The sequence below is a fragment of the Gymnodraco acuticeps genome, unplaced genomic scaffold (assembly GCF_902827175.1).
Source record: "Gymnodraco acuticeps unplaced genomic scaffold, fGymAcu1.1, whole genome shotgun sequence".
Taxonomy (NCBI): Eukaryota; Metazoa; Chordata; class Actinopteri; order Perciformes; family Bathydraconidae; genus Gymnodraco; species Gymnodraco acuticeps.
Genome location: NW_022990125.1, coordinates 2,024,435 through 2,037,409, shown reverse-complemented (window position 1 = coordinate 2,037,409; position 12,975 = coordinate 2,024,435). Strand labels below are relative to the sequence as shown.

The 12,975-nt window shown below is 43.4% G+C and overlaps 1 protein-coding gene across 1 annotated transcript; it reads right to left on the bottom strand.

The window, feature by feature from the left end:
- Window positions 1–7,376: 7,376 nt before the first annotated feature.
- Window positions 7,377–11,621, bottom strand: LOC117546404 (permeability factor 2-like). The gene is made up of 4 exons (XM_034216620.1): window positions 11,484–11,621; window positions 10,525–10,639; window positions 9,520–9,600; window positions 7,377–7,460 (listed from the first exon to the last, which is right to left on the bottom strand). The coding sequence occupies exons 1-4, from the start codon at window positions 11,548–11,550 to the stop codon at window positions 7,457–7,459; spliced, it is 267 nt and encodes an 88-aa protein (XP_034072511.1). The 5' UTR covers window positions 11,551–11,621; the 3' UTR covers window positions 7,377–7,456.
- Window positions 11,622–12,975: the final 1,354 nt, after the last annotated feature.

The window sequence follows — 12,975 nt, the reverse complement described above, 5'->3', positions numbered from 1 at the left end:
AGAATGGACTCAGCTGTTTTTTCCCCTCAAGAGTTGGACCCGCTGACGTACACAATTGAGTATATTTTTTACAAGTGGATGAGAGCCTCATCCAGTGGGGCCAAAGAGGCTGCCCTGAAGGAGGCACGCATGGAGGTGGCCAACAGGCCCTGGCTCTGGAGATTGTTGCCCGAGTGGCTAAGGATTTTTACAAGCAGCCCTGAGTGTCGGTCTCAAGCCTCAAACCCCTTCCTGGGATCCGGCCTTAGGAGGTCCACGGAGCCTCCAAAAGGCCTCTAGGAGAAGCAAGGCCAGGATTCCAGCCCGTGCCCCAGCAGCCATGGTTCCATCCCCATCAGCCATGGTTCCAGCCCCAGTTCTCGCCCCAACAGCCATGGTTCCAGCCCCGGTTCTGGCCCCAGCAGCCATGGTTCCAGCCCCAGTTCCGGCCCCAGCAGCCATGTTTCCGGCTCCAGTTCCGGCCCCTGCTGCCATGTTTCTGGCTCCAGTTTCGGCTCCAGTACTGGCTCCCCGGCCGATGCCAGCCCCCCGTGTCCTGTCGGCGTTCCGAACCGACTCCAGCTCCCCATCTCCTGTTGGCGGTCCGGCCCTCTCTAGTCCCTACTCAAGTCCCTTCTCAAGTCCCTACTCTAATTCCTTCTCAAGTCCCTTCTCTAGTCCTTTCTCTAGTCCCTTCTCTAGTCCCTTCTCAAGTCCCCTCTCAAGTCCCTTTTCAAGTCTCTTTTCAAGTCTCTTTTCAAGTCCCCTCTCGAGTTCCCTCTCGAGTTCTCTCTCAAGTCCCTTCTCAAGTCTCTTCCCATGTCCCTTCTCTAGTCCCTACTCAAGTCCCAACTCATGTCCCAACTCCATGCTTTGTTCCATTGGGGGTTCTGCTGAGGTTCTGCCAACACCATGTCCTGTTCCGTTGAGGGTCCAGCCGACACCGGGCGGAAGACAACCTATCCGTTTTTAAGAGTGCGCTAAAGACCTTCCTTTTTGATAAAGCTTATAGTTAGGGCTGATTAGATTCAGCCCCTAGTTTTGCTGATATATGCTTAGTTTGTCGGGGGACATCTTACTTCTTCCTTCTCTCTGTCTATACCTGTGTACTCTCATGTTCCGATTAACCCAGCTTCCCCAAATGTCTTTCTTTTTGGTGTGTCTATATACGCCGGGATCCGGAGTCATGGATGATCCTGTTGCTGCGGTCCTATGTCCTGGATCGCGAGCCCTGGATCTTGAGTCGTGGCTGTGGTCCTGGATCATAAGTCCTGGATGGATATCCTCGTGGATTCATCTTCCTATTATACACACATGCATTTCCAAATATTTGGACTACCTATGTGGCAAATGTATTATCTTTCCAATTTACACACGGCATCTATTGCACGTCTGTCCGTCCTGGGAGAGGGATCCCTCCTCTGTTGCTCTCCCTGAGGTTTCTCCCATTTTTCCCTTTAAACTGTGGGTTTTCTCCGGAAGTTTTTCCTTGTACGATGTGAGGGTCTAAGGACAGAGGGTGTCGTATTGTCATACTGATATTCTGTACAAACTGTGAAGTCCACTGAGACAAATGTAACATTTGTGATATTGAGCTATATAAATAAACATTGATTGATTGATTGATTTGTCGGGGGTCCTCCCAACTCTATGTCCTGTTTCGTTGGGGGTTCTGCTGAGGGTCCTGACAACTCCGTGTCCTGTCCTGTTGGTGGTCCCGCCGACACCTGCTCCACCGGGGTTCCTGCTGACACCATGTCCTGTCCTGTTGGAGGTCCCGTCAACACATGCTACGCCAAGGGTCCTGCCGACACCAGCCCTTGTTTCGTTGGGAACACCTGTCCCGGCAACACCGGTGACTATCCCGCCAACCCTGTCCTCTCCTGTTGGTGGTCCCGCCGATATCTGTTCCAGCGGGGGTCCTGTTTGTGGTCCCCTCGACACCAGCCCTTGCTCCGTCGGGGTTCCCACTGACACCAGCCCATGTTCCGTCGAGGGTCCCGTCTGCGCCTATCCCGCCAGGGGTCCCACCAGCTCCTGCTCTCGATCCCAGTGCTCCGGTGATCGAGCTGACACTGGAGGGGTCCCATTGCGGCGTACGTCGTCCTCCGGGGCTGTCCCGCCTCCGTCCTGCCATTCCTCCGGAGCTGTCCCGTCACCGCCTTCGTGCCCATCCTCCGGAGCTGTCCCGTCGCCGCCTTCCTGCCCGCCCTCCGGAGCTGTCCCGTCGCTTACTTCTTGCCGACCTTGTGCCCGGCCTCCTGAGATCCCCAGCGGCTTTCGCCCTCGAGTCTGGCCGCCTGACTTTTGCCGCTGTGGCTTTCGCCCTCGAGCCCGGCCCCCTGACTCTCCCAGCCGCTGCCTTCGCCGTCATGCGTCCTGAGTTCGCCCGCTGTGGCCTTCGCCCCTACTCAAACTCTGCCTTGCCCCCAGGCAGTCCGCCCGAGACCCCCTCCATGATCTCTGCCTTGCCCCCGGGCCGTCCGCCCGAGACCCCTTCCTGGTCCTCTACCGTGCCCCCGGGCTGTCAGCCCAAACCCGTCCTCCAGACCCCCTCCACCCATCCTTCTTGAAGTTTTTGGACTTTTTTGTTTTGTTGGGACGTCTCCATGGTTTTGGATTTATGTTTTCATTTTCCACTTTTTTATTTTTAAATGTTTTCCTCCTTGTGTCTTGTCTGATCCTTCTTCCTGTGTTTGCCTCCCTGTCTTTAGTTTCCCTGGTGTGTCTGATTGTCTGATTGTGTTCACCTGTTGCCCTTGTGTTTCTGCCTCCCCTGCCCAGCTGTGTCTTGTCCTGTGATTACCCTTCTGTGTATTTAGTCTTGTCTTCCCCTGTGCTCCATGTCTATTAGTCGCCGTTTATTTGTAAACGTAGGCTGTAGTAAAAGTAACAGAAAATGGTAAAGTAGCTCACATTACTTCAAAATTGTTCATCAGTACAGATGCTAGCCTTAATTAGCACGAGTGTCACATTTAGTTATCAACATTACTGAACAAGCAAGGTTGTTACTCTAAATCACAAATGTATCCTAAATACAGTAGTAAAAACTCACATTCGCTGACTTCTGCACCGCCAACTTCCATGCTAATAAGTAAATTAAGACATTTCATGAAGGCCAAAATGGCGTCAGTTTGCACAGCTTGTGACGAAAACACTAAATGGTCTAATTAGACACCTTTAGTGGAAACACCTGTACATGTGACTGTGATATTCATAGGAATGTATTGTGCTTTACAGTGAACCCTACTATACACTTTTGGCTACTATAAGTATGCCTTTTGGTGATATATATTTGTATGAATACTAATTATACTCCTAAGAATTGTTATTATATAATAATTATTATAACAATACTTTTAAGAGCCAGCATTTTTGGATCTTGGCTCTCTCCTATTTTGACTGTCCTTTGTCATAAGTGTCTGTTATGAACTCAGACACTCAGGATTTAGGACCCAATTGCATGACCCGGGAGACAGAGGTAAAGTATTGGTAAGATACTTTATTTTTCCAACAAAGCAAGATGAACAAAAAAGGTCACTATCGAATCTCAGGATGAGATGACAAAAAATGAGAACAAAGGAAACCGCTCACGTAGTGAGGAACACAAACTTTTCTAGAGCACAAAGAGAGCATAGACCTGACGATGGCATGAGACAAGACGAACTGACAATGAACACTGGGGCCCTTTCTCATTTCATCAAATCCCCCTCCGGTAGTGACCCGGAAATGAATTTTAGCGCGCCATGTTGAAGGACATCTAATTTCTCTAAATGCACTTCGAGGACCGATGATCGAGCATCGAGGAGGCTCTCTGGAGAAGCTATAACCGAGGATACACTGATGGGTCCTCCACGGTCCTCCACGGCTCCTTCGTGGATGCATTTCCGGGAACAGAGATGTTTCAAAGAGTCCTGACGCACGGCCGGACTTATCTCAGCCAATGACAGCTCTGCATGCATCCCCTGGATATTATTTTATTAACTGCTCTCATCGGGACGCGATGTTTACAGAGAGAACAGCTGTGAGGTCCGTGCAGAAAGCAGAGCAGTGTGTAAAATATAAATCACTCAATATAACAGGCCTACATTACTCTCTGTATTTGCTGTAGTTTAGTAGATATCTACAAACAAAGAGTCGATATTTTTCTAAAACCATTTAGTGCTTCACATAATAAAATACACAACGGCTGTAGCCTGATTATATGCTTTAGGAGCTGTAGGTGCGTGTGGTACAGTGTGTAGGTGTGTGTGGTACAGTGTGTGCGTAGATGCAGCGGACAGATAGTGTTACGTTATTATGAGAGTGCTCTGTTTGATTCTGAAATGGTATATATTTATATAAATATATATATGTGTGTGTGTGTATGTGTGTGTCCGCATCTGTAGCCTGTTATTGTCTCATTATACCGCACTGTGAATGAATTAAAAGTAAATATATAAATCGTCATGAACACACCTGTCCATCAGACAGAGGGCTGCTGTGCCTCCTGTCATCATTAATGGACGTCTCTTTAAAATGACCGCTCAGAGGAAAGGAGTTCTCATTTCTCTAACCGCCTGCTGCTTCCCCTCCTCTCTCCTCGGCTCCCCTCCTCGACTCCTCCGTTCACATCTCCTGTGGGCGGGACTAAGTCTCGAGGATAGGAGTCGAGGAGGGGGGTTAGAGAAATGAGAAAGGGCCAGGGAGACTGGGAAATTTAAACACATGACAACAAGACACAGGTGAAAACAATCAGGGGCAGGGCTGGTGCTGATGAGCACAGGAGACACACAAGGGGTGGACAATCAGGAAGCCTGGAATGAGAGACAAATGGTGAGTGACAAAACAAACATAAAACAACATGAAAATGAACCTCTCTTAGCATTTCTGTCGGTGCACAACAGTGTCTTTCAAGTCCACTTTTGGAATTGTTATCACACAGGGAGCTTCATTTTATGCCTCTGATAAATATTTGTGCGATTAAGTCTACAAGAAACTAAAGATCAAAAGGTTCTACCTACATTTCCTCTAGTTTTCAGTATATTTAAATGATTTCATTTCAAGGGTTTCCCTGCACTGAATTAATAATGTTGAGCATAGCGCCCTCTTCTGGGGAAACAAGAAACAATGCACAAAGTGTTTTGGAAGTAATAAGGTCTTTGTTTACATTAGCAAGCATCGCTAACACTCAGAGCTAACGCTGTACTTGAGAGAACATGTGTCAAGAAGACGGATGTAAAAGGCACTGTCCTTGTGGTAAACCCGCAAGAGAAAAAGCGTTTAAGCTCCATACCGTTTCAGAAATAATGCTTGATGTGGTTTGGAACATAATATGGCGTTTTAATCACGGCAGCGTTAAGCTGAGTTTCTGCCGGTAGACAGTTAGTTAGTGCCTTAGGCTGGCCACAATAAAAGGCCACTCTAAAATGTTCAGTTTTATCACACAGCACAATGCCACAGATGTCGCAAGTTTTGAGGGAGCGTGCAATTGGCATGCAGGAATGTCCACCAGAGCTGTTGCCCGTGAATTGAATGTTTATTTCTCTACCATAAGCCGTCTCCAAAGGCGTTTCAGAGAATTTGACAGTACATCCAACCGGCCTCACAACCGCAGACCACGTGTAACCACACCAGCCCAGGACCTCCACATCCAGCATGTTCACCTCCAAGATCGTCTGAGACCAGCCACTCGGACAGCTGCTGCAACAATCGGTTTGCATAACCAAAGAATTTCTGCACAAACTGTCAGAAACCGTCTCAGGGAAGCTCATCTGCATGCTCGTCGTCCTCATCGGGGTCTCGACCTGACTCCGGTTCGTCGTCGCAACCGACTTGAGTGGGCAAATACTCACATTCGATGGCGTCTGGCACGTTGGAGAGGTGTTCTCTTCACGGATGAATCCGGTTTTCACTGTTCAGGGCAGATGGCAGACAGTGGTGTGTGGCGTCGTGTGGGTGAGCGGTTTTCTGATGTCAATGTTGTGAATCGAGTGGCCCATGGTGGTGGTGGGGTTTATGGTATGGGCAGGGCATATGTTATGGACGACGAACACAGGTGCATTTTATTGATGGCATTGTGAATGCACAGAGATACCGTGACGAGATCCTGAGGCCCATTATTGTGCCATTCATCCACGACCATCACCTCATGTTGCAGCATGATAATGCACGGCCCCATGTTGCAAGGATCTGTACACAATTCCTGGAGGCTGAAAACATCCCAGTTCTTGCATGGCCAGCATACTCACCGGACATGTCACCCATTGAGCATGTTTGGGATGCTCTGGATCGGCGTATACGACAGCGTGTTCCAGTTCCTGCCAATATCCAGCAACTTAGCACAGCCATTGAAGAGGAGTGGACCAACATTCCACAGGCCACAATCAACAACCTGATCAACTCTATGCGAAGGAGATGTGTTGCACTGCGTGAGGCAAATGGTGGTCAATGGTACAAACCAGTAAGATACACCTGTGCAATAATCATGCTGTCTAATCAGCATCTTGATAAGCCACACCTGTGAGGTGGGATGGATTATCTCGGCAAAGGAGAAGTGCTCACTATCACAGATTTTTTCAGATTTGTGAACAATATTTGAGAGAAATGGTTATTTTGTGTATATAGAAAATGTTTTAGATCTTTGAGTTCATCTCATGAAAAATGGGAGCAAAAACAAAAGTGTTGCATTTATATTTTTGTTCAGTGTAATAAAGTGAGTGGCCCCAAAAAAAGCTATTCAGTATAATGTTTTTCTAAACACACTTGTATGATTTGTACATGAATGAGTGGAGGACTTCTACAAAGGCTGCAGCTGTGTTTAACATGTGAGCTGTTATACCTCAGTTCATACAAAACCCCAACAGCAGTATCAACCCTCCACACAGCCCGACAAAAAGAAAAGGCAAAAAACATGGCCTTTTTCTCTTCTTTTATTCTTTATAAGAAGACAAGTAATGATAACACAACACTAAAATGACAGGTTACAGTACCAGCCCAGCATCATTGTGTATTCACATTTACAGGAAAGCATTCTTTGCATTCTATTGATTTTGTAATAAAACCATCACAGAATTACCTTCACAGTACAGAGTTATGGCTTTAAAAAAAAGAATAGCAACATTTATATATTTTAGAATGAGTATCCATACAGCAATAATGAAATCCATATTAAAATGTATATAACATGGGAGTAAAGCAGCCCCGTTAAAGTGATGTACTATCAACTGTCAGTACTTCAGGCATCTGAGAAATAAGTAAGACAGATTGTTTATTGACATTTTCCGAAAAAGGCAAAAGAAGAATTTTTAATTAAAGTGTTGAATCATTTGATTCATTAGGTAGTTTTTAAAGCTGGACATATCTCAGCCCCCCCATTTTAATTCACAGCTGATACATTTAATTGAAGCCATTGTTATGTCACATGTTGCCACAGATTGTGATCAGAAGTTGTTTGTGGAAGCGTGGGTGACACAGTGGTTGAGCCGGAGTTCCCATCTTAACTGTAATTAAAACAAGACAAGCAAAATAACTAAATACAATTATTCAGAAGGCAATAAAACCCAGTGGCTAAATGTTGTATTGTGATCAGGGTGGACATGATACCCGAGTGGGGAAATATACAGCGTTATATGATACAAGTTACGTTTTTATTACCATTATCCTATTAAATAGGGCTCTATTTTGTTTATTTTCAGGTTTATTTTTGTATTGAAATATCAGTTAAGTCACTTTGACATGGCATGGGGCCGAGAAAATAATGGCTTCATTTGTTTGTATTTGTTTTCAGGGACAAAGGGAGACAATAGACACATTCCCATGTCAATAAAGACAGAAAAAAGGTAACAATGCCACAAACATTTGTCCATTTCTCTGTTGACATGTAACGGTACGTCCACACAGCAGCTTTTCAAAAATCTTGAACATCTTGGAGCTGGGCGTGTCTGAAAGCTTGGGGATTTCGCGACCAACAACCAATCACATGAATCTCCCGCCCCCGACATACAAAGCAAAAAACCCCGGTTCTTCTCCACTTTTTCTTTAAACATTTATGAGATTAATGTCTATGGTGCTATTTTATGCTACATTCCATGCTGGCTAATGATACTGTCTATGCTTGCTAGCAACGAAGTAAACTAGCAACGAAGTAAACTGGATATAAAATCCCCAAACAAGCGAAAACCTATCAGTTTCACCCACTGTCTCTGCCACCTCCCTCCATGCCTGGTTCCTCCGGTTTGTATCCCGGTAAGTAAATAGGGACTGGTCATAAAGAACCGGGTGATTTGCTACCGCAATAACTAACTTCTCATCTGCGGTCTGGCTCTCCCAGCTTGCACGCGGTTTGATTGGCTAGCGCTTGAACTGTCAGATTTGCATAAACGGATCTGATTGGCTGTCGCTTCCAGCTCAGCCTCAAAAGTTGAACATTGTTCAACTTTGAAATCCTGAACATCCTGGAAATCCTGGAAATCTTCGCCTCACCCCCCCACAATGCAGTTCGGCGGACAAGCGAGGGAAAGTGACGTCATCCCCATTCAAAGTCAATGGGCGGAGACGCGCTGGAAGCGGTGGACAAATCGCCAAAAGCTGCTGTGTGGACGGGCCGTAAAGCTAAACCAGGATTACGGCCCGTCTACACTACAGGCATCGAAAAAGCTTGAAGCTGGGCGTGTCTGAAGCTTGGCGATTTTTTGCGAGCAACGCGACCAACAACCAATCACATGAATCTCCCGCCCCCGACATACAAAGCAATAGCAATGTTTAAAACGAAGTAAACTGTATATAAACTCCCCAACAGGCGAAAACCTACCAGTTTCACCCACTGTCTCTGCCCACCTCCCTCCATGCCTGGTTCCTCCGGTTTGTATCCCGGTAATAGTCTGGTCGGAAAGACCGGGTGATTTGGCTACCGTAATTTCTCGTTTGGCATATGAGGGAAAATGAAGCTGCGGTCCGGCTCTCCCAGCTTGCTACGCGGTTTGATTGGCTAGCGGGCTTTGTACTGGCGGGAATTGCAAAAACGGGATTTGATTGGCTGACGCCAGCTTCGAGCAAGCATCGATAGACGCTCGCGATGCTTGCAACGCCTTGCCATGCTACCCACAATGCAGTTCGGCGAAGTTTGAAATATCCTACGTCACCCCATTCAAATGAATGGGCGAAGCGTTGAAAGCATTTTTTGACGCCTGTAGTGTAGACGGGCCGTTAGAAAGCTGTCAACAGTGAGCTGAAGAATCATTCAGGGAGTTGAAGATCTTCTGTTTCCGCAAGAACAAAATTTGTAGATTTTTTGTATAGAATGTATTATACATTTAAGGAAGAAAAACAAAAGAAAACACATCTCCATAAACATTACCATACACTGTAAACTGACACTTTACTGTAGCATAATTGTTTGTCTATTAAATGTCAGAAACTTGTCTAATGGATTTCTACCAATCTACAGTCCAAAATTCAGAGATATCAGTTTACAATGGAAAAAAGTACTATTGTGTTTATACTGTAGATATTGTAATTGTTTTTTTTGCAGTTCATTAATTAAAATAAGCCTATCATTACCTTTTCAGATTGCTGATCAGTACGTAGACCCAGTTCACCGCTGGGTTCACACAAACTTGAGAGCCGTTCCTTCTGGTGACTCTGCGGAGAGGAGGAGGAGTTGGACTTTTATTATTGACAGGAGAGAAGATTAGAGTTTACTAGTTGGTATTTGGATGTTGCTCCCGTTCGGGTGAAGCAGAATGCAGATGCAGAAGTCTCAGTTAAACAAAAGTGGTAAATGCAGTACCTTTCCTGAAGTGGTACGGTGCTGTCGATGTTTATTTTGAAGTTGCACGCTTTAGTTTTTTCCATTCTGTGTAATTTTGTACTTCTCCAGTACTTTCACTTTTATAAGTACTTATTAGTCAAGTTAACAGTGATACAATCTGTTATGTGTTAAAGTAGATTCCTGACACTGGAAACACTCGATTGACACAAACACATAAATTCAGTTACTTTGAAGTACTCAAATACTGTTCTTTAAGCAATAGCAGAACATTTTGGTAAATATGTTGTTTTGATTTCCCCCAAGAGACGATATGTTGAGGCCATGTTGCATAAAAACTGAAAGCATCCTGACTCTCCAAAGGTTGTATTGTTATGTTGCAATACAAATACTTACTTAAAGGACTGTATGCTTGTATAACTTGCTTTTAGTAGATACAATTTAGACTTATTGTAATTGAGAGTGTTTACATTGTTATTACTGCCTCTTAAAAAGCAGCTTACGCGATTTTTCCCACACTGCTGTTTGGCTTCTATAACAGTATTTGTGTGATTTTTGTATTTGTATTTATTTATAGAAGGACCATGCATACAAAAACATTAATCTCAGCAAAGAGAAGAGATGCAATATGCCAGATTATAGCTAATAGCTAATTTCAATCTGTGGTCCTGTGATGTAAAAAAAAGTTGAACTCTGGACTCTTTTTTTCATAATCAATCAGAAATATAAAATATATTTGCACCTGTTTTACCATAAAAAAGGTTCCGCAGTTTTGGAAATTAATCTTGACTACTCACATGATTTCAGTCCGTCGGCAGTGTCCTGAAATGGGAATCACCTCGATTCTCTTGATGACTCGGACAGGCATAGAAGAGATGGTCCGGATGCACATACAGCGCTGCCTCGGAAAAGCTGTGAGATGGAACACAAGTTTTACCCCTGAGAAACCTCTGAAAATCTGAATGAAATGTGAATACTGCTTCATTCACTTTTTTAAACGTTTGGTTTTACTGTTGAAACAAAATGATGTTAATGGTCGAATGTCATTCTCAACCTTGGAAATAGTTTTTGACACAAAAGCTCAAACTCAAGGCACTTCTTGTTGGTAGATCTTTCTAGAGCTTTGAACAGCATCTCACTTTCTTCCTGAGAGGACAAAGTTAGCTCAGGTTCACTTTTCATTTGATAAAAGAATTACTCAAATTCGGCTGAGAAAAAGCCCAAGGTGAAGTTGAAAGCTCCAGGAAAAGCAAAGAGCAAGGTTTAAAGTAACTGAACCGTGAGTTATGATTGTTTCCAGTGTCAGGAGTGTACTCTAACACATAACAGATTGTAACACTGTTAACTTGGCTAATAACTGAGAATAGTGGAAAGTATGAAATGTGGTCAAAGAAAACAAGATAATAAACATACTCTAAATGAAAAGGAACAATAAATCAAAAATAGAAAATAAATAAAACAATGAAACCATCCTCATAGAAACATAATTATTGTGTTTTTGTCAAATTGCCTGCCTATAGCAAATCATCAAAAATGAAATTGGTGTTATAGCATGATAGTCTTAAATTAGAGCAACATAAAGTTCTTAAAAATGTACAGCTTCAATATAGGTAAACTATCATTAGATGCAGATGGCAGCTTAGTGTTTGACTAAATTAGGATGCACAAATTACAAAAAATCATAGTAAGAGGAAGCATTCCAACATACTGGATTACACAGTTAAGAACACTTAAAAATAAAAAATAAATGTGTTACCTTGCAGAGAGGCGATGCAGCAGCAGAGCATCAGAGCGGACAGGAGGAGCGTGGCTTTAGTCATCATCTTGGCGGTTGTTTGATCTTTCAGCACCGATGAAGATGTGAGAGTGGTGTGACAGTGATGTGAGAGTGGTGTGAGAGTGCTCTGTGGGTCAATGTGCTGGAGTCTGGCTTTATACAGTAGAAAACAAGGAAGCATGTCACACCTTTCCTGTCTTGACACATACAAATGTAAAAATGGTGGCATCTTAATTTTTTAGGGGGGTTTCTGCTAAATGAGTTTGGAGTTTCCTTCTGAGGGTCTTTATTTTTACTGATCTATCAAGAAAACTAAATCCACATTGACATCATGGAATAATTGTATTGTATTGACTTTGGTAACAATAAATGCAATTACCATTGGATGTTTACGTAAACATATAGACATACAGTATACTGTAAGAGTCAGAAATGATGTTTGATTATAAATGTATTAAGCTTTAGCAGCATTTGTAAACTATTACTCTAACTACATTTTTGTTGTGAAATATTTTGGTTTCTTCTTTTCTAAGGTTACATTCTGACATACACTTATTGACATACACTTAAGTAAAACATTTTTTATTGATATTTATTTTGTTGTTGTTTATAATTTGCATTGCATTTGATATTGAGGTCATCCAAAAGTATCGGAAAGCAATCAGGTTACATTACTTTATATGTTGATACTTAGATTAGGTCACTCGTTGTTTTTTTTTTAATGTTACTACGGATTACATTTTTAAAGTAACCCTCCCAACCCTGACTAAAGTGATATAATACCCCATATAAACAAACATGCAATTTAGTCACAGAGGATGCATCGCATCGGTTATGGGTCTGCTTAATTTAAGTGTTCTACTCCAAAGATGATTTACAATAGTTACCTACAGAGGTGACGCCTGAATATGATATGAATTGATTCTCAATTTTACTTCAGATGTTCATTATAAAAAAGAATACATAAGCAGTCAGGCTGCATTCAAAAATATATATTTTCATTTGGACAATTTGGGCCAAAGCAGACTGATAGAATGTGTTTATGCACCAGTTTGTGATAACCCGGAATCAGGAACAGAGAATACTTGCTACTTGATACTGGAGAGTACCAAGAACCAACTCAAACAGAGCTGTACTTCTGTATTTTACCACAGACTGATAACCACATTCCTTTTTCTGGTAAGTATTTAATCAAAGTGGACTTTTATCACAAAATTAGACTGTAGTTCTCGTTTATGAAATAAGATGTATATTCTAATATCAAATTTGAACTAGAGAATGCAATTCCTGAAGAAATTGCTGGTGGGAATTATGGAGTCAGATTTGGGTCAATATTCTCGCGCGTAAAACAAGCTACTCACGAGCGGAAAATGTGCTTTACACGCGCATAAAATGACCCTCGCGCGCAGATTAAACCCCCGCGAGCGGCTCTGAGATAGCCCTCTTGCTTGCTCGCGGGAGTGTCAGCCTC

Excerpts from the sequence above, each read along its gene's own strand:
- LOC117546404 (XM_034216620.1), bottom strand. The coding sequence starts at position 11,550 with ATGATGACTAAAGCCACGCTCCTCCTGTCCGCTCTGATGCTCTGCTGC. Across the intron at positions 10,640-11,483 it reads CTGCATCGCCTCTCTGCAAG|CTTTTCCGAGGCAGCGCTGT; the intron begins GTAACACATTTA and ends TCCATCTCACAG. Across the intron at positions 9,601-10,524 it reads TGCCGACGGACTGAAATCAT|AGTCACCAGAAGGAACGGCT; the intron begins GTGAGTAGTCAA and ends TCCTCTCCGCAG.